The following is a 22453-nucleotide window of genomic DNA, read 5'->3' as shown; positions in this document are numbered from 1 at the left end:
ATGGCTACAGTAATACAGCCAGTGTCAAAAACATGCTGCAGCAGAAATCAGCTGACGGGATCCCAGTATAATAGATCCCATAAAAGTTACCAATTTGAGTGAAAACAAAGACAAATACACAATTCTAATTACGTTACCAAATTGCAAAAATCACAAATCTCTTTGTCTGGATGGCTCTTTACCGAGGAGTAATTTTTGCCTCTTGTATATATGGGAGGAAAGGAAGTGACAACCCTCTCGGGCCCCCCGAAAATTGTTCCAATAGTTTTTATTACGTGAAGGAAAAGAAGTGACAATCACCTTGGTCTCTCGAAAACTGTTCCAATAGTTTGTTACATGGAACATACTGAAATTAGAGACATAAAACTTGTATAAAGTGGCTAATGTGCTTTTGACATACAATATTCCAGACTGAGGGCCAATCGGGAAATTTTAATATGAAGGCTGTCTTCTAACAGTTGGTCTTAACATGTGGCACAGACCAGATGATTGTCTTGCATGATAATTTCAAGCTTACTTATCGGCAGCACATCGACTTGTGTAGGCTTTGACGGTAACAAGATACTCTGCACAAAAATCAATCGTATTAACAATTATTCTATGTGCATAGAAGAGTGTTAGGCCAATCTAACCAGGCCGGTAAGGAACTGCTGATCGGGTACGATCGTGATGTGTATGTCGTGTTTGGAGCAACATTCAGGCATATAAGTCCGAAGGGGACCAGTCTCGATAGGGGCCATGAAATCTGTTCACATGGGAAAGTTGTAGAAAAATAGCTAATTAATCTAGTTATATTTCTAAAAAATAATTTGCAGAAATGTTGTGGCAAATTTATTTAACAGGGCATTACACAGTTTAGATGATAATGTGCAGATGCACTTTAGTGCACCTAGACTTGCAGTTATACTCGGCAGATGAATTATGTAGACCTGTGTAAATTCATGAATGCTGTGGAAGAAGTAAAATGCAAATTTGGAAAAATGAAATCTTTTCAGTGACTCGGGCTCCATGACTGGTTGTTTTCTCATTAATCCTTCAGCTCTGAAAGAAATGGATGAGTTCTGAATCTCCGCCAACATATTTAATAGGATACAAAACATCAGAGGTGGGAATAAGAATCAGTATACTTTATGGAGGATTACCTAGCAATGTGGAAACATTGTATAGAAATTAATGCAAACATGTTCTTCATTGGAATGCAAATAGTTGTGGTGCCAAGAAACTATAAAGTTTCAACTTGTCTAAAGACGACTTTTGGAAAAAGTGTAATCAACAACTCTCATTGCTTAGTATTGCAACGGTTATATACTTCCATCATCTTTGAAGAACGTTTATAAAACATAAAACTAGCATGCTCAGACAAATTAGTGGTAAAAAGACAATCCTACCAATACTCAGAGCAGGTTTAATTCATTTTAACCCCTTCACGAACGGCCGATTTTTCGCTTTGCAAAAAAGGGCGATAGCACTATAGCACTATTGTTTTTGAGATATTTAATTTACTGTGTTCACTATATGGTAAAAGCGATGTGTGGCTGTGATGTCTGAGGTCGGTGCGAGTTTGTTGACACCAAACATGTATAGGTTTACTTTTATCTAAGGGATACAAAAAAAAAAAATCAGAAGTTTGTCCGAAAAAAGTGGCGCACGTTTTACGCCATATTCCGTGACCCGTAGTGATCTCATTTTTCGGGATCTATGGTTCAGTGATGGCTTATTTTTTGCATCTGGAGCTGAAGTTTTTAACGGGACCATTTTTGCGCAGATGCTACATTTTGATCGACTGTTATTGATTTTTGCGCAAAACTTGCAGCGACCAAAAAACGTAATTTTGGCGTTAAGAATTTTTTTGCTGCTATGTTGTTTATCAATCAGATTAATTGATTTTATATCTTGATAGATCGGGCATTTCTGAAAGCGGAGATACCAAAAAAGTGTATCTTTTTTAACCCTTTAATTTTAAATGGGGCGAAAGGGGGGTGATTTGAACTTTTAGGTGTTATTTTTTTTTTACTTTTTTTTTTATTTTACTAGTCCCCCTAGGGGACTATATGGATCAACAATCTGATCGCTCTGCCATATCAGCTGATCACAGCGACACCGCTGTGAAGAGCAGATATACTCATTTCATGTCTCAGCCAGCTCTCGGCCGGGTGAAACTGAAAGTGAGTCATGTGAGCTACAGGAGTCATCACATGACCCTGTGCTACCATGTCAACCACTGGAAGTCACGTGATCACGTCACGCGACTTCCAGTATCGACCGGTAAGTAAATGTTTACCGCCGATGCCATTATAATGGCGCTGTCACATATTGACAGCGCCATTTAAGGGGTTAAGCGGCACAGGCAGATAACGATTCTGCTCGTGCCTAGCAGGCACACACGTCAACATTAAAAATCAGCTGAGATGTGCGCCGATCGCTGCCGGCAGCAGACCGCGGGCAGTAATACTATGACTGCTAGGACGTAATATTACTGCCCGAGGTCGTTAAGGGGTTAAAGGGAACCTGTCAGTCAACTATGTCGGCCAAACCTCGGCTTCCATGAATCAGAGCCTGGTCGTACGAAAAAGAGTTTCAGAGAACATATTAGGCACAACACAAAGCAAAGGAGGAGAGAGAAATAAGTATGCACCAACCAAAGGTCACAAAACACCCAGAGATCCAGTAAATTACAGAGTATCGTATAATCCAGATGCTGTAGAGACATATAATAATAGCATGCAATATAGTAATCCTAGTACATGGGGCCCTCTGATGAAGATTTCCCAATCGAAACACGAGTCAGGAACTTGGCACCAGCACTAGCAGGAGGAGATGCCACTTGGTATGTTATGTATCCCCCTTTTTTGATTAATGTAATAGGATTACTATATTGCATGCTATTGTGGCGCCCCTGAATACATCAGGGTGCCACAGGGTACTGCATCCTTACACAGGGTGCAGGACCTACCCGCCATGGTTCCAAGTTCCCAGAAACCGGTGTCACCTCCATCAGCACCACAAATCCCAATCAACACCTCACATCATGACCTGTCAGACACACTAGTGGGTTGGTCTAGCTGAAAAAGGGCTACCCACCTAGGGGTCAGGCAGACTGATGAGAGGGAAGTACAAGAGTTTAGTGAGAGCCCTCAAAGAGAGGATCTGGGGGGTGTTAGCTCCCGGGGAGGTAGAACAACCGTGGTTGGGTCGCAGATGGTAGTCCGGGACCAGAGGAGTCGGGGACCGGTGGCAGGGACATTGGAAAAGGGTGCGATGGACATTGTCTAGGAGGACTGTCGGCACCAGCAAGCCCAAAAGAACTGACCGGTCCCGAGCACGACGGGGTACAGGACCCTAGGTCAGGAGCAGATTCAATAATCTGGCAATTAACCTGCAGAGGAAGGGGACGTTCAGGGACCTTAACAAAGAGCTCAGAGACTGAGGGCATCAGCACACCGCAGGTGACAGGGTTTTCCAGCGAAAGCAACCCACTAAAGTTCCAAGTGCCAGCCCTTGGTTGCACATCTTCACCTAAAAACTGAAGAGCAGGACCTTATAGTTTCAAGCTAGAGGGACCCACACGGACACGAAACTGTGCATGAAGGCAGGGTCCGGATTACTATGCGACACCGGTGGGACCGGGTACTTGGCTGGGCTTCCCGCAGCGGCACACAGAGAATTTGGTTTACTTGCAGGGTGTGTGTCTCCTTTATAATCCTCATCCAGCACCGCAACTACCCACAGTGAGTACCCTGGTCCCCCTGCACCCTGCGCTCCCAAATAACCGCCAACAAACCCCCTGAGCCCGGGGACATCCCTACCTGTGGAGGGACTAACATCAGGCTGCTTAACTCCATCTGCCCCGGTACTCCTTACAGCAGTAGTGGTACTCCCATTACCACAACCCACAGATGGCGTCACGAACTTCTCCCCTGTAAATACCCCCTTTTTCGGATCAAAGTGTTCGCCAAGCCAGGTCTGGACGACCCCCTCGAGCCACGATCCCGGATCCGAGCAGCCCGACTAACACTATTACAGTACACTATTACGATACGTCTCTCCAGCATCTGGATCATATGATACTCTAATTTACTGGATCTCTGGGTGTTTTGTGACATTTGGTTGGTACATATTTATTTACCTCTCCTCCTTTGCTTTGTGTTGTGCCTATCATACACTATTTTGTACCTGGTCTTTTTTAAGCACTTAATAAAATTACATTTTATCTTTGGCTATTTGCTTTTGTTTTTGGTCATTTTTAGGCCAATAAGAGAAAGGAGGAAAGTGAAGGAATTCATGTAAAAAATAAATAAAAATTTGAGCTATAAAAGAAGACATGACTGTAGAGACATATCGCATGCATATAGTGGGTGTCTTCAGCATAACGATGGTACTAGAGCAAAAAACTACAGACAGCCTATCCAAGTTGGATTTTTTTAAAGGGAAAACAGCAGTGAGACCCAGCAATTTATCGCACGGACCCCAGACAGAGAGAAAGTGGAAAAGAAATAGAAAAGTCAAAGTATGGTGATGGTGAGAGAAATAGAAGGATACAAGGAAAAGACCATTTATATACAAAAACATCTGAACAGAGAAAAGAACAGATAGCCATGTCAGTAATGAACCCAAGTATATCCAGATATAGAGCCAATTGAGCACTTGTGTGTGAAAACGAACCAACCCCAGATGTTGCCGGTCAGGATCAAGGTCACATCCAGATCACGACACTTCACTTAAAATACTCTTTCATTGCCTGCAAAATCTACGGTTGTAAGTGTGACGAGGCAAACTGTACCGGGCAATTACCGTCTGCACTTGGAATGACCCAGGCAGGCGTCACTCATCTCCTTTGGCAAAATATGACTCACCGGAGTTTGTCTGATTTACAGTGGTGGCTCGGATAGTCTGCAGTAGTGCTACCATTATCTAACCAGTGATGTAGAAAGAACGAAATCTACAGATCTGAATCCTGTCTTGCGTCAGCCATTAGATGATGGAACCAAGGTCAATGTGATATTTGGCATGTCGTATACAGCAGAAATGAGCAGGATTAATTCCTTCTTTAGCTTCAGAGATGGAATTTACCGTAGTTATCAAACTTTAATATAGTTACGGTCAACAAGAAATTCAGAAATTTCTCACTTTCCAGATTACATGCTGCTGTCCATGGTGAATGAAACCGGACAAAAGTCCAATAAAAATGTATACATTTATGATCACATTCCCCATTAGTTCTGAATATCCAGGTCCATTAACCCAAGCGTTGTCTAGTAATAAATCCAAAATATTTATAATTACACTATTCCATCCTCAAAAAAACGTTATTGGACTTTCTTTCTATTTCTGGGCAAATGCTGATTTTGACTTAGTAAAGAAATATTTGGATAAAGGGATTACAGAATAGTACCGATGTGAATAGTTAAGAAATGGTCATTTCCACTGAAAAATGTTTCCAAAGGATTTATGTTCCAGTTGTAATGGAAAGAACAATACAGGACACGTGTTTCTCTGGAATATTAGCATCCCTTTACTCATGGAGCACGAGGGACCGCTGTGAAACTCATGCTGAAATAATAAGGAAATCTATTGTATCCCAACCGCAATCTGTGCAGCCTTTAAATAAAAGTGCGAGTCCTGATGTCACCGTCCTTTGTTCTGCACACAATATTCACCAGGTCTTTCCAGCTGCATTGTTAACTTTGTTCTGTAAATTGCTCAGCAAGTCCTTATATGATCCACAAATAATATATTTTTATTTAGTGGAAAAATACCTCTGAATTGTTGAGGTAGCCATTAATGCGCAAGCAAATACTACAGGTCTATCTTTTATATCTGGACCATATTCAATACCAATGATGTCTATGTGACTGATAGAGGTAGCCCAGTACAACACTCCGCCTGCTCCGCCAGCCCCAAAGATATGAAAGAAGCAACAGTGGTCATCTGTAATCACGCCGCTCCATTCAATTTTGACTACAGTAAGGAGAAACCGGAGATGAAGACACCCATTCCTGTGATCCTTAAGGTGTCAGCAGTGGGGCTCTCATTGAGCAGACATGTATTGCCTATCTTGTGAATAGGTAATAAATAGATTTTTTTGAATATTAGAGTGCCACTGAATTAAAAGAAGGAAATACAATGACTAAAGTAGGTTCGAACCTGCAGTGGGACCAGTCAACTATCTAATTTTTATGAGGTGTCCTGACACTTCCCTGAAGTTGCAGGAAGGTGTGAAGATCTGAAGCTGTGGGTTGTATTAATCACCTGGGCAGGTTAACGATGCAATTGTTTTTATTCCACCATCCACGGTCTTACAGCAACTCAGAGTAGATGGCCAAAATGAGATGGCCCAGTCCACGACATCCCAAACTGGGATAGGTAGTTCCACTGCCCCCGCACCAGGAGATCCCCACTGTCTACCATGTTTTGGTTGTGCCACAGCTTTTGTTTCTCCTGCCGGTATAATCTGCAGTCACAACCCAAGCTCCTTCACATGACGGTACCACAAGAGTAGCGCATGTATCCAGCCACCAACAACCCCTCATTCTCCTCGTCAGTATCCTACATATCCCAAGCCATGCCCCAGGTTTGAGCCAGCCCCCCAGGAAACACCCTCTGGCTCACTGCAAATTGGTGGAGTTCTTTTCATGAGGCTGAGCCCCGCATTTGGGACTGTATGTCAGACTCCCTGTGGTGATAGATCCACTGGGTTCATCATCCACGTAACGGAACAACTGGCTGGGAAAAAAATGGCTTAATTGAGGCCACTGTGACACTCAGAGTAATGGGATGATTACTTTACTCAAATTACTTCATGCCTGGCCTTCTGTCTACATAGGATTCAGCAGACACAACTCTCCTCATGGCTCCAGGGTCTAGATGAGCATGGTACTTGTACTTGTGAATTGTGTCTGCCATTGAGCTCCTTTCGATCCAATAACATTATATTGTGCACCTTAAACTGACTAGCAATATCTAATAATACACAAGAATGAGATCGACGTAACCAGCGCTCCGTGCTGGAGAAAGTCTGCTTCCCTTAGAGTCATGGACGCCGCTCTACGTCCAATGGTCCAATAGTCTTTAGTCTGCAGCCCGCTCCTCAGACAAGGTATGGTAGATTTCAACATACTGGATCCATTTGTTCTCAGAGAAGATAATATCTGGCAGCATCATACTACCCTGATCATTATGAGAACACATGCACTCTTAAGCGGGCATTAGCGATCTCGTTGGGGTCACGGAATTTGTGACGCACATCCGGCCGCTGTAGCGATGCCGTTGCGTGTGACACCTATGAGCGATTTTGCATCGTCGCAAAAACGTGCAAAATCGCTCATCGGCGACATGGGGGTCCATTCTCAAATATCGTTACTGCAGCAGTAACGAAGTTGTTCCTCGTTCCTGCGGCAGCACACATCGCTCCGTGTGACACCGCAGGAACGAGGAAGCTCTCCTTACCTGCCTCCCAGCCACAATGCAGAAGGAGGGAGGTGGGCGGGATGTTCATCCCGCTCATCTCCGCCCCTCCGCTTCTATTGGGCGGCGGTTCAATGACGCTGCTGTGACGCTGAACGAACCGCCCTCTTAGAAGGGAGGCGGATCGCCGGTCACAGCGACGTCGCAGGGAAGGTAAGTCCGTGTGACGGGTCCGGGCGATGTTGTGCGACATGGGCAGCGATTGGCCCGTGTCGCACAACCGATGGGGGCGGGTACCCACACTAGCGACATCGGTACAAGGAGTACAAGAGTAATAGCTAATATGAGTGGACATGTTAAAAGTATCACTGCCCCTTCGTTCTAGCAATTAAGGAATGACGACATTTTACGAAAAGGGTAAAGAGGACTAAAGGTGAACCTTAACCTTTAATTATATTCAATTCCTCATTCCTAAATTTTCAGACTTGATTAAAGACTTGTCTGAAATGACTAAATGCGTGTTTTTATAATATACTTAAAAGAATGTTTTAGAAAAATGCGAACCTAACACAACAGTCTTCATTCTTTCGCGGTGTATCTTTTGAGACCATCTACAAAGTATTCACAGAGGTATCTTACCTTGTAAACCTGTCCATACGTTCCGTTTCCAACAAGTTCTACCAGCTCAAATATTCCTGCAGGATCCTAAAACAAAACATGAGAAAAGAAGGTGAGGAACGCATTTAGAATACACATGGGCTAAGAATAGTGGCTCCATGTCTAAACAAGCCCAGACTTACTGTACATGGGGACGTTTATTATTTAGAGGCTGCATTTCTGTATGAACACTTGTGAAACATACAGCCCAACAGTCATGGCCCCCACGCCATCCCATAGGACTAAATTCTTACTCAGAGTACATTAAGAAGGACAATATTTTGCTATTCCTTAAAGGCTACGCTCAATTTGCAACCATTACAAAAATGTTCATTCGTGGTGTTTAACCCCAAAGCTCTGCACATTGACATGCAGTCTGCTTACGGTAAGCCATGATGGTTAGGCCATATTCAGACATTCGGGAGTCATATATTCTGCGTTTTTCATGGCTAGAACGCATAGTCATTATAGCCTATGGAGCCGTTCACAGGTCCAAGTATTTTTGCAGACAGACTGGTCTACATAAAACAAAAAATCATTACAGATATATGTCCATTTTTTTTTTATTTTATCAGAGTGGCAGATCAAAATTCCTCATACAAGGTTGTGGGTCTTTGAAAATCACAAACAGCATACTGATGCCATTTGTGTGCTATCCGTAATAAATGAGAGAAGATTTACAATTCATTTATATATTTTTTCATTCATGAAAATCACTGATGGAAAAAATGATGAACAGACCCTGAAGAACAACGATCAGAGTTTATACGCAAGAGAAAAAAAATCAAATGTCTAAACAAGGACTAAAGGCCGCTTTACACGCTACAACATCGCTAAAGCGATGTCGTTGGGGTCACGGATTTTGTGACGCACATCCGGCCACGTTAGCGATGTCGTAGCGTGTGACACCTATTAGGAATTTTGAATCGTTGCAAAAACGTTCAAAAACGCTAATCGGTGACATCCCCCCCTAATCTCAATTATCGTTGCTGCTGCGTGTACGATGTTGTTCCTCGTTCCTGCGGCAGCACACATCACTGTGTGTGACACCGCAGGAACGAGGAACCTCACCTTACCTGCGTCCACCGGCAATGCGGAAGGAAGGAGGTGGGTGGGATGTTCGTCCCGCTCATCCCCGCCCCTCCGCTTTGATTGGGCGGCCGCTTAGTGACGTCGCAGTGACGCGGAACGCACCTCCCCCTTGAGGGAGGGATTGTTTGGCAGTCACAGCGACGTCGCAGAGCAGGTATGTGCGTGTGACGCTGCCGTAGCCATAATGTTCGCTACGGCAGCGATTACCACATATCGTTACAACGACGGGAGCTGGTGCTATCGCGCTCGACATTGCTAGCAATTGCTAGCGATGTCGTAGCGTGTAAAGTGGCCTTTAGGCTATGTGCGCACTTTGCTTTTTTACCTGCTTTCCCACTGTTTTTTCAACTGCAGCGTTTTAATGCCAAAATGCATGCGTTCTGCTTTTCAAGCATAGTCTAGGGGAATTTGGGATTTCTTGTGCGCACTATGCTGTTCAAAACGCTGCGTTTTTGTGGCAGAAATTTGGGCAAAAACTTTGCTTTTAGGCTATGTGCGCACTTTGCGTCGATGTACTTGCAGTTCAAAACGCAAATGGCAAAAACAATTGACATGTTGTTTCTTTAAAAAAAAAAGTTTTTGCCCAAATTTCTGCAACAAAAATGCAGCATTTTGAACAGCATAGTGTGCACAAAAAATCCCAAATTCCCATAGACTTTGCTTGAAAAGCAGATAGCATGCATTTTGGCATTAAAACGCTGCAGTTGACAAAGCAGGTAAAAAAAAGCACAGTGCGCACATAGCCTTAAGCTCCTTGATGACAAACTTGAGCAGCTGCAGGGACAATATAACTATTTTCTCCCTGCAGCAGTGCTGTGTCGGTCAGATATGATTTAAAACGCCATTTACCTGCAGATTAGCTGTATGGCTCTGTTCACATGTTGCGTTTTTGCAAGGTTTTTTTCATGGGTTTTATGCAAAATTAAAAAAAAAATTTTGCAGTACCAGCAAAAGATATGAAGATTTCAGAAAACTCATGCCCGATTGCTTTTTTTCCCTGACTGAACTGGAAAACTGCTACGTTTGAGAAAAGCAGCATGTTGATTCTCTTAGCATTTTTGCATAATTTTTTCACCCTAGAAAGCAATAAGAAGTACAAAAACACAACCACTGTGTATTTGCTGCACTTTTGCTGCTTTTGAGGGGAATAAAATTAACTTATTAAAAACATGCACTATAGGGAAACGACAAACCAAAAAAGTGCAACACAAAAAATGCAACAAAAAGAGCTAAAGAGCTGCAAAGCCTGTTTTTTGCAAGCAGCTTTGTTACTGCCAAGAGAGCAGGTTTTCGATGCAGAATAAATGCAGCAAAAATACGTGTGAACATAGCCTAAATCTGCAGGGGGAATAGGATTTTTGGAGGAGACCTGTTCCCTTTAAGCCCCATTTAGAGCACAGAACTAAAAATTAGAAAACATAGGGGCAGATTTAAAAACAACGACCACATGTCTTCTCAAGACAGGCTTGACCATAAAATAAATTCATTGGGACTCAAGGGTGGGTTAACACCAGTTCAGCAAAACCTCTTGTGCCAAATAAAATAAACTACAGCAGCACACACTACAACAGGCCCAATTTGTATATGATGTAGTCTTGGTCTTTAAATGTCCCTAGGAAATGAACCAATGCAAAAGTCTAAACTTGGTATTCCGGTCCAAGCAAGTTATCACCTATCCTGAATAGTGGGGTTGGTGTGGGTCCCACTGATGGCCAGAACAGGGGGCTTGTGTCTACTTTTCTTCTTTGGGCACAAGACTGTGGCCAAGAGTTGAGTGGATTAGCAGGAGGTACATTTACCTTGCTTCTTAATTCAAAATCTATGGGATTTATGACACGAAGACCTGCATGAGTGCCAGAAGATGTGAAGAAGGCGGCTTTGTGCATGTGAGCCCTGCGCTCCCCTCACACAAGTACCCAGTCCTGGTGATTAGAAGAGGACATGCTCCTCACTAGAAAGGTGAATAATGTAAAGGACCAAACCCAATGAAACATAACAACAAATGTAAAGTAATGCACCTAGGACGGAGTAATCTTATTGCTGCATATACATTACATGGAAGTAAACTCGGGACTACAGAACAGGAGAGAGGCTAGAGTATTGTGATAAATAAGCTGAGCAGCAGCACTCAATGTCAGGCAGCAGCTGCAAAAGCAAACAAGATTTTAGGGTGTATAACAAGAGAGATTAGATCCCGTGATCCCAAAATATTGTTACCGATCCACTTGTAAAGCCACATCTGGAATATGGGATCCAGTTTTGGGCTCCATATTTTAAAAAGAACATTCAGAAGTTAGAGTCAGTTCAAAGGCGGGCAACTAGACTATTACAAGGAATGAAGGCCTCCCATATGATGAGAGGTTCGAAAAAGTTAGATATGTTTAGCTTAGAAAAAAGACATCTCAGAGGAGATCTCATTTATATGTATAAATACATGTGTGGTCAATATAAAGGACTGGCACATGACTTAATCCTTCCAAAGACAATACTAAGGATCAGGGGGCATTCCCTGCGAGTGGAAGAAAAGAGATTCTGGAAGCTAAACAGGATAGGGTTCTTTACAGTTAGAGCAGTCAGACTGTGGAATGCCCTACCTAAGGATCCGGCGCATCCGTTTTTGCATATTCTATGCCGGATCCGTTGCATCAGGCACACGGTGGATTGTGCCTGATGCCAAAAAACTGATGTGTGAAAGTAGCCTTAGATGCCAGCCTACTCGCATCATTTTTGAAGATTAAGATACTTCAGGAAAACACTGGAGGTGTTTCTCCAAAGTGTCTTTTCTGATGTCTTCTGGGAGGTCTTTGACGCCTTCTTTATCCATAGTGTTGACCACCAATTGCAAGCCGCTAAAAGAATGGACTGCTCCCATTTATGCTGTGTCATGGTTTTTGAAGCCTGAAGCAACTAACTGTAGTGAAGAAGATGAAACATACGCAGAGAAAAAAATATTTTAATATTGTAGTGCATAAGTTCACTCTTTTTGGCTTTTTTTTTTTTTTTTTTTTTTTTACCACATTTTCAGGCACGTTCCAGATGGAAGCAACCTAAAAAGACATCATGTAATAATGTACACAAACCCTAAGTAGCCCAATATCTCCAGATCAATTAGAAATGTCACAAGTGTTTCATTATCACTCAAACTCATAGTGGGGAAAAAAGGAAGGCACACCATGAGGCCACATAAAAGAGAAAGAAAATGCAATCCAAAATCGGGAACGGTATGAAACTTGAGGTGATGACTAAAAGATTTTCTCCGAAACGCGTTAACTGGACCAACTAGACCTGGCGCTTCATATTTCTGTATGTCTCTGTTGTTGAAGATTTTATAATTTTGGAATAAAGGATGAGCATGTCTTCCGTGCTGGACTTGCTATATTTTTAACGGTATGAAAGTCTGGTAAGAACTTTACGGGAGGAGAGAAGAGGGCTAAACATGATTTTTTTGGGATGAGAGACTTCGATTATTCTTTATTTACCTAAACAGTAAATTAAAAAAGTAAATAATACAAAAAACACAAACATATCTGGCAATTTGTGAAACAATAGTCTTTAAAGGGAACCTGTCACCACGTTTTTTGGCCTATAAGCTGCGGCCACCACCACCCGGCTCTTATATACAGCATTCTAACATGCTGTATATAAGAGCCCAGGCCACTGTGAGAACATAAAAAACACTTTATAATACTCAAGAAACGGTCGTGTGGTGGGCTATATGAGTGTCTCCATTCTCCGGTGCCGGCGCCTCCTCTTTCGGCCATCTTCGTCCTCTTTCTGAAGCCTGTGGGCATGACGCATTACATCATACACACTCACCAGTCATATGCAGGCGCTCTACAATACTTTGATCTGCCCTGCTCAGGACCTGAATGCTGGGGAGTGTGGATGACGTCGGACGCATCATGCACGGCGGCTAGAGGAGGATGAAGATGGCCGAAAGACGCGTCGCCGGCACCGGAGAACGGAAACGCCCATATGGCCCACCGCACGACCGTTAGGTAAGGATTATAAAGTGTTTTTTATGTTCTCACACTGGGCTCTTATATACAGCATGTTAGAATGCTGTATATAAGAGCCCGGTGGTGGTGGCCGAAGCTTATACGCCAAAAAAGTGGTGACAGGTTCCCTTTAATGACTCCCCATACCAAAATATAGAGATATAGTAATATTTTTAAAAGATCAAAGCTTGTCTTGTGAACTAAACATGTAAAAAGGAAAGATAAATTATGTGAAAAAAGCTGCGATTTACAGGCTTCTTCGCTGGGAATGTTCATGCGTCTATGGACTGTACAATGTATATCACAGTGGAATTTGTAGATCTTGTCGGGTTAGTAACATTGTAGGGGAAATCGGAAGTGTCGTAAAATCTGATATTTCAATGCCATTCTGACCAGGATTTGTCCATTTTAGACACATTTCTACACAAGAATAACTCAAACTCATGTTTTTATTAAATTGCCTATAATTAGGCAGATAGCGCCGGATTATTAGAACTACAATGTTTCCTTTTATTAGCTCTTCAATGAACAAGCCAACCTATTTCTAAGCGGCCAGGAAAATAAAGACTCCAGAGGGGGGCTCAAAAGCGTCTTCCATGTGTAAGTATTTTCTAATGAACCTCATCTCGGTCTACATTTTTCATTCTTTTAAGATCCCATTAGTCCTCTGATATTTCACATAGCCGCAGTTTGTGGCCCACAAGGAGCAATTCATTAGGCAGTGACCATTGCAGCCAGAGCTCTTCCCCAGCGGCAGCGCCTGTTAACGTTGAAATCATTGATCTTCATGTGGCAAAATCATGTGTTCTGGCCACTCAACGGCCCAAATTAATTGTAGAGCTATGCGTGGAGCTTTCCTTATTGCACATGGTTCATTGCTGACATTAGGAACGTAATGACAATGATAAGAACATTATTGATAAAACTATTACTTTCCATTGCTAGTCTAGTAAGTATATGAAAAAAAAGCTCATCATATATTCATAAAAAACTCACCAAAAATAAAGCCAACAGCCAAAGACTGGTCAGATAGTGGCAAAAGCACATGCAAGATGCATACGGCCCCCCATGATAAAGGTTGGAAGATCACAAGTGCAGAATGCCTATAAGACAACCACCCTCAGCCTATTATAACAGGAGGGGGAGGTTGCTGGCAAAAAACTGCACACAAATAAGATCTAAAATAGGGCGTCAGTCACACAGATACGTGCAATGTACAGTGTCCAGGCAAAGCCTATTGATCACGCCCTTCTATTAGGTCAGGCGGGCTGCCCAGCACCTAGGTGCATTGGCACAATGGACAGACATCCCAGGGGACCGGCTGCATCCTGCAAAAATTGTGCGATAATAAAATGATAAAATTGATAATAAATGTGAGGTATTGGTCATATTTTGGCCATAATATATAAGCTTGTAACCCATATGTCTAGTAAGTATATGACAACATCTGTAAGGAGTTTGTATGTTCTCCCCGTGTTTGTGGGGGTTTCCTCCGAGGTCTCTGGTTCCTTCCCACACTCCAAAGACATAGGGAACAGTAAAGTTAGATTATCAAAGGAAAAACTGGAGAACTTTTCCCTGAAGAAGGAGACAGTTGGGGTCTCCGAAACGCGTAGGAATGAAATAATAAAAGAATCATCTGTTCTGACATCAATGTCTGTGGTCTTCAAGCGCGGCAAAAAACCTGTTTTCTCCAGTTTTTCTTTGATGTTCCACTTGTGTAACAGGGCTGCTGCTGGACCGCTTGGGCGCTCACTTTTGCTGTTAAAGGAGTTGTGACTGGCACAACCCGATCAGGTGAGTGCATCACTTCTTTATGATTTTGCACAATATATCGGGTAAGACCCTATTGCGCCTTTTCTCTCCCATATAGTAAGGTTAGATTGTGAGCCACAATGGGGACAGTGATAATGGTGACTGTAAAGAGTTGATAAGCGAGTAAGATAAATATATCTATTTTTTAATTTCATTATTTCACTGAACAGTATAGACACGCCCACCGGCTGCTGTGATTGGGTGCAGTGAGACAGATGTCACTCAGCGTGGGGCCGTGTCTGACTGCAACCAATTATAGGCGCCGGTGGGCGGGGAAAGCAGGGAATACGAGATTGAATAATGAGCGGCCGGCTTTTTCAAAATAGTAAAAGCCGCCGGAGCAGTGTGAACGCCGTGCAGCGCCGCGCCGGGGATCAGGGATCGGTGAGTATGAGAGAGGGCTGCTCAATTCAGTCACTCAGGAGATTAGCGGTCACCGGTGAGTCCTTCACGGGTGACCGCTAATCAGGACGCGACACAGACAGAGCCGCAGCATGACAATGAAGTCGGGTGAGGTTCACCCGAGTTCATTCTGACAGTGCGGCTCTGTCTGTGTCTGCTGTCATCTGCCATTCAGCTCTGCTACATGGCTGTCTGTGGCTGCTGTCAGCGGCCATGTAGCAGAGCTGAATGGCAGATGACATAGTAAAAACGCATCCCTACACATTACACACGCTTGGCAAGTCAATAAATAAAAAAAAAAAAAAGGTGTCCAATGCATACGTCACAGAACACATGATCGAAAGGATCGCACACAAAATTGATCAATTTAACATCGACTACTAACGCACGTGTGACAGCAAATGAACGACCAACGTGCAATCTCATTAGATCACATAGGCGATCTGGGCTTGTCACATCGCAAACGCGATTGCACAACAAATTGCAACGTCTAAAGCAGGCTTTACACCAGACTTGCCCAACCAAGCCTTCATAGGCCTTGCTTTGTGTATCAATGTAATATCACGCTGGAACAAAAAAGGTTCTTTCCTAATCTGTTCACACAAAGTTGGCATTATGCAATAATACCTATCACTAGAACTAAGAAATCTGGGCTCACCAGTGAGCTACAACCCCACAGGTCCTGAGTAGGGCAGATCAAAGTATTATAGTGCGCATGAGCGGGACCTCAATGCCAGCGCATGTGCATGACGTAGGACGCGTCATGCACCCCGGCTTCAGAAGAAGGACGATGAAGATGGCCGAAAGCGGAGGCGCCGGTACCGGAGAACAGAGACACCCGTCTGCACCTTACAACCCGTTTAGGTAAGTATTATAAAGTCATTTTTACGTTCTACACAGCGGCCTGGGCTCTTTTATGCTGCATGTTAGAATGCTGTATATAAGAACCCACTGGTGGTGGCCACAGTTTTCAGTTCAAATCTGGTGACAGGTTCCTTTAAAGCATTATTTCCACATCTGCCTAAAACATTCTTACAGTGTTATATACATTTAATTATTAATTTCTTTAAAGCACCACTTCAGCTTTATTTTAACGCTGGAGCGGTGCATTAAATCTATGTCCACAGATCCCTGTCTCATACTCAATCACAGACGGCTTTACCTTTTATCACCGGCGCTCCTGTCGGCAGCTGCAGTGTTTTATGGATTGCGTTGGAGGTCACAACTCAATTCAACTCTATGAGGGCCTCATTGTGGCTCTCATAGACTTGTATTGAGCTCTTATGATGTAACGTCTGACTTTCGGACAATCAGACGTTATGTGTACATGATGGTGCCGCTGGACTGGAGCGATGCCGAAAAAAGGTGAAGCTGCCAAAGGGCAAGTATAAGATCAGGGCCAGGGGACTTACAGTGAAAGCACCACTCGAGCGATGATATAAAAAAAAAACACTGGAGTGGGGCTTTAAATCTTTAAGGTCAATTATACAGACACATCCTTCACATTTTTTTTTGCTTGAAACTGGAAATGTCTGCTGTAGTGAGCCGCCTTTCCCATGATAGTATGGAGGGTTAGCATAACTTGGCTAGCCATTTCTCTAACCTCAAGTCTGGATGCATTTACTCATTTACATGGAAGAATTGATGCAGAAAACCGCGTGCATACATATGGTATATAGCACGGCTATTCCTGTGTTACCAAAGCAACCGTAAATTGTCCCTAAGGATAAAGAAAGAAATGGGGAATGACAGTTTTGGTAATCAGTGCAGTAGACTTCCAAGAAATGCACAGGTGCATTAGCAAGCATCTTCAATGTTTAAAAGCAACCATTAATATGTATGACCTCTTGCGTACATATGGAATGAAATGAATAAATTATAGGAGGTAATGGAAGTTCGTGCAAAAGGAAGAACAGTCACCGGTGGGAAAAACATGCACCTCAGACATGGAGCTACAGAACAGAGCCTGGTGCTGCAGATTTACAGACTCCATTACACTTGTGCCATTAACACTGTGCTGGATGAGCCCTAATGATAACCAATCTCACATTACCCTGCCATCCTCTGCTTGGATTCATGAAAATAATGGACAAAATTATTCACTACAAATGTTTTTTTTGTCTGACAATTTCCTGCCGTAATCACAGTCACATTGCTCTGTGCTCTCGTGACAAATGACCCACTCCTTAGTGTGCAGCCACAAACCGGTAACACTGTAAACCGACTATTTATTTCATGTGATTCATGAGTACAAAATGGCATCATTGTCAAACCCGCAATAGTCACATTATGACGAAGACCAAGCACCTCGTGGAATACTTCATGAAATAAAAGACCAACATATAAAACCTCTCAATTATAATCAATTAGGAAAACTTAAAACTAGCTTAGCAATGAAAGGTCTGGTCCCTTAAACCGCGCCAATCACCAGGATTTTCCTATATAACCTAAAGCCAGTGCTATACTGGCATTATCAGGCCTGATTTTATACGTACCTTTAAGCGGGCTTTACACAGGAGCGATATCGGTGACGATATCGCTATCGTGCGTACCCGCCCCCTCTTTTGTGCGACACGGGCATACGCTGTCCATTGCGCACAAAATCGCACTCCCCCGTCACACTACTTACCTGCCCTGCGACGTCGCGGTGACCGGCGATCCGCCTCCTTTCTAAGGGGGCGGTTCGTTCAGCGTCACAGCGACGTCACAGCAGCGTCACTGAACCGCCGCCCAATAGAAAAGGAGGGGAGGAGATGAGCGGCCAGACCATCCCGCCCACCTCCTTCCTTCCTCCTTTTCTGGTGGACACAGGTAAGGAGATGTTTGTCGTTCCAGCGGCATCGCACACAGCGATGTGTGATGCCGCTGGAGCGACAAACAACATTGTACCGTCGCTGCAGCGATATTATGGAAATGAGCGACGTGACAACGAGCTACGATATCGCACGTATTTGTGCTTGTTGATCGTCGCTCATTTGCGTCACACGATGCGATGTCACTACTGGTGCCGGATGTGCGCCACTACCAACGTGACCCCGACGATATATCGGTAGCGATGTCGCAGTGTGTAAGGCCAGCTTTAGTTGTCAGCTAGGATTTGCAGGTTTTGAAACACAAGCAAGTAAAGTTTGTAAAATCAGCATTGTTTTGAATGGCAGCAGCTGCCGATCAGCTGATAGCTGGGGAGGGTTTAGATGGTGATTACGACCTCCCTGTCTGTCCGTCCGTCCTCCTTTTTTATATTTATTCTATTATACAATAGTTTTACTAAGTGGCTAGAAGGACCTGTGCTGGTGTCATACCCATGTGACATCAGTGCAGGCCCTTCTAGCTACTTAGTAAAACTATTCTATAATAGAATTAGCAGAAATAACAGATAGGGGAGGACGGACAGGCAGGGGGCGCGAATCACTAACAAAACCCACCCCAGCTATCAGCTGATCAGCAGCTGCTGCCATTCAAAAAAAAAAAAATGCTCATTTTACAAATTTTACTTGCTTGTGTTTCAAAACCTATAAATCTAGCTGACACCTAAAAGGTATATAGAGAAGCAGGCCTGATAGTACCAGTATAGCACTTGCTTTAGGTTATATAGGAAAATGCTGGTGATTGATGCGCTTTAAAAAAAGAAAGGCTGAAGATGGCTCTACACTGTCACTCTACTTTAAAGCTGTGTGAGACTTCCTGCTTTTGAGCTGGAAAATACCACTATGTGTAGGGGAGAATGAGACTACAGTATGACAGATTTATTTACTTAATGATGGATTTAATTATATATGAAGATAACATGAATTTCTGTATATTATGGAAAGAGAATACTAAGGACCAGGGGGCATTCACTGCGAGTGGAAGAAAAGCGATTCCGGCAGCTAAATAAGAAAGGGTTCTTTACAGTTAGAGCAGTCAGACTGTGGAATGCCCTACCACAAGAGGTAGTAATGGCAGATACTAGAACAGCTTTTAAAAAAGAGGGCTGGATGATTTCCTCAGTGCACACAACATTGTTGGTTATAAATGATTTGGTGACAAAATGTATAAATTAGTGGAGGAAGGTTGAACTAGATGGACCTAGGCCTTTTTTCAACCTAAGTAACTATTAGGAAGAAAAGCCGGCTAGGAGCTAAAACAAGGATAAATCCCGTCACAACCTTCTGCTCAGCATGTTGTGTATAGTATGAGCAAGTCTGTGTATGGTATGTAGACAAAGACTCAAGATTTACATTTTACAGGCATCTATTGCCTCCATCAGAAGATTAACGGGGTTGCCCACGACTTGAAAAACCCTTTTTCATTCCCATTGTTTGTCCCTGTCAAAATAAAACTTAGGCCTAAGCCACACAGCGAGAAAAACGGTACGAGTGGAGTGCGATAAAAAAAAAATCGTATTCCACTCAGACCAATATCAGCCTGTGTGTCAGCGCAGATCAGCGGTTATTTTCCTCAGCCCTAATCGGACCGAGAAAACAATTGCAGCATGCTGCGACTGTAATGCGGGACTCTTTCTCTCGCACCCATTCAAGTGTATGGGGCGAGAGAAAAATCGCACTGCACTCACAGTACACCGGTGTACCGCAAGTGCAGAGGGAGAATCGCTATAGCCGGCTACTGAGGAGAGAGGGAGATAAATCCTTCCCTCCTCTCCCCAGTGCCGGCCCGCCCCCCCCAAAGCTGAGGTCCACTCGCACAGTCGGACCTCAGTCGCAGGGACACTCACATGACATTCGGCTCTGCTGTGCTGCCAGCGTGAGCAGAGTGTCATGCGAGGATCGCACTAGTGCCCAGTGTTTCCCCGGCCTTATACTCACCTCCACTTGCGGCACTTGCTCTCCTGGGGCTCACGTGAGGTTGTTAGGTCGAGCGAGCACTGCACTTCACTCTCCCAACCTTCAAGAAGGATAAGTAATCAGGTGAGGGGTCAGCTGCAGCTCTCAACCTCCCATAAGCCCCAGGAAAGCGAATGTCGACACCGCTGGAACGACACCGGCACAGGATACAAGTATAAGCTTTTTTATTTTAACATGGCAAACTTGGGGAATAAGGAAGGGTTGCCCAAGCAGTAGACAACCCCTTTAATTGTTTACAAGTAGCTGTATCCTCCTCTATTACAATGTATAATATGTATGGACATCTTATTACATGGCTGATAAAGAACAATATTCTAAGGTGGGGAAAAATTCTCCCATTATATTCTAAGGACCAGAAAGTGGACAAAATGGCAAAACAGATCTGACCCAATTCTACCAGATCTGGCCACTTGGCCTTTAGCTGTTGTATAACACCAACCCCACATAGCTGTTACTTCTCGGATAGGAGAATCTCATCAGATCTGCACTCACTCTGATGAAACCGGTGATGCCGAGGGAAATCATCTGATTTGGTAATGAAAAATATTTGAGAAAAGTCCTATTATTCTAATCTCCAGTAACATTTTGTTTTCTCATAACCAGTAGCTCATTTAACTGGCAGATAACTTTGCAATACAATATTTTTAATTTCTAATCATTTCTATAAATTTAAAAAAAAAAAATAAATATAAATATAGCATATCATAAAAGTGAGTACACCCGTCACATTCTTGTAAATATTTTATTTTCTCTTGTCACGAGACAACACTGAAGATGACACTTTGATAAAATGTAAAATAGTCAGTGTACAGCTTGTACAACAGCGTAAATTTGGTGCCCTGTAAATATCTTACAAAATTAAGTACACTCCTAAGTGAACATAGTCAAATTGTGCCTAATTAGCCATAGTCCCTTCCGAGTGTCAAGTGACTTTGTTTTTCGAGGTGTTGGGTGTGAATGGGGAGCAAGTATGATGAATTTGACGCCATCACTCCACACCCTCTCATACTGGTCAAGGAACGTTTACCATGGCTCCTCATGGCAAATAATTCTCTGATGATCTAAAAAAAAGAATTGTGGATCTACTTAAAGATGGCCTAGGCTACAAGAAGATTGCCAACACCCTGAAACTTAGCTGCAACATTACACAGTGATTGAACAAGACAGGTTCCACTCAGAACAGGCCTCACCATGGTTGACCAAAGAAGTTCAGTGCACGTGCTCAGTGTCATTTCCAGAGGTTGTCTTTTCAAAATAGAGGGTGCTGCCAGCATTACTGCTGAGGTTTAAGGGGTTGGGTTTCAGCCTGTCAGTGCTCAGACCATACACCGCACTCTGCATCAAATTGGTCTGCATTGCTGTCCTCCCAGAAGGAAGTCTCTTCTAAAGATAATACACAAGAAAGGTAAGGAGTACAAAGAAGGTGTGTCTTGCCTACAGTCAAGCATGGTGGTGGGAGTGTCATGGTTTAGGTCTGCATGAGTGCTGCTGGGTGTGGGGAGCTACAATTCATTCAGGGAACCATGAATGCCAGCATGTACTGTGAGATACTGAAGCAGAGCATGATCACCTCCCTTCAGAAACTGGGCAGTTTTCCAACATGATAATGACCCCAAACACACCTCCAAGATGACCAATGCCTTGATAAGAAAGTAACTGTAGGTTAAAAGGTGTTGCACTGGCCAAGCATGTCTCCACACATAAACCCTATTGAGCATCACAAAATAGGTGGAGGAACACTGTCTCTAGCATCTACCAGCTCTGTGATGTCGTCATGGAGGATGGAAGAGGATTCTAGTGGCCCTGTGAAACTCTAGTGAACGCTATGCCCAAGAGAGTTAAGGCAGTGCTTGAAAATAATGGTGACCACACAAAATATTGACACTTTGGGCACAATTTGTTTATTTTCACTTAGGAGTTACTTTTTTTTATTGTCAGTGGTTTAGACAATGTCTGTCAGGGAGACCGCCCGGGATACTACACAGATATCCCACTACTGGCGGGGACGGGGGGTTACGCCCTGTGTCCACCTGGTTGATGGCTAGCTGCGTCTTCTGCCTCAGGTGGAGCTGTGTCCAGACCGGTTGCTGGCAAAGCATCTGCGGGAATCAGATGCAGACCGGTAGCTCGAAGATGGGTGAGATTAGTACGGAATCTCAGGACTTGGGCTCCCACATAACTGCAGAACTAATGACTAACGTAGCAAAAAAAAAAAAACAACAAAAACTCAAATATTTAGTT

The 22453-nt window shown here is 43.4% G+C and overlaps 1 protein-coding gene across 7 annotated transcripts in view; it reads right to left on the bottom strand.

Annotated features, from left to right (window-relative positions):
- The window catches only part of TNIK (TRAF2 and NCK interacting kinase), a 434420-nt gene that overhangs the window by 331294 nt on the left and 80673 nt on the right, over positions 1–22453 (bottom strand). For all 7 annotated transcript variants that reach the window (XM_075340626.1, XM_075340619.1, XM_075340622.1 and 4 more), the window contains exon 2: positions 8044–8109. In XM_075340626.1, the coding sequence (XP_075196741.1) occupies positions 8044–8109 (66 nt within the window). The remainder of the gene's footprint in view (positions 1–8043; positions 8110–22453) is intronic.

This window comes from Anomaloglossus baeobatrachus, chromosome 3, assembly GCF_048569485.1.
Source record: "Anomaloglossus baeobatrachus isolate aAnoBae1 chromosome 3, aAnoBae1.hap1, whole genome shotgun sequence".
Taxonomy (NCBI): domain Eukaryota; kingdom Metazoa; phylum Chordata; class Amphibia; order Anura; family Aromobatidae; genus Anomaloglossus; species Anomaloglossus baeobatrachus.
This window is presented reverse-complemented; position numbering and strand designations above follow the sequence as displayed.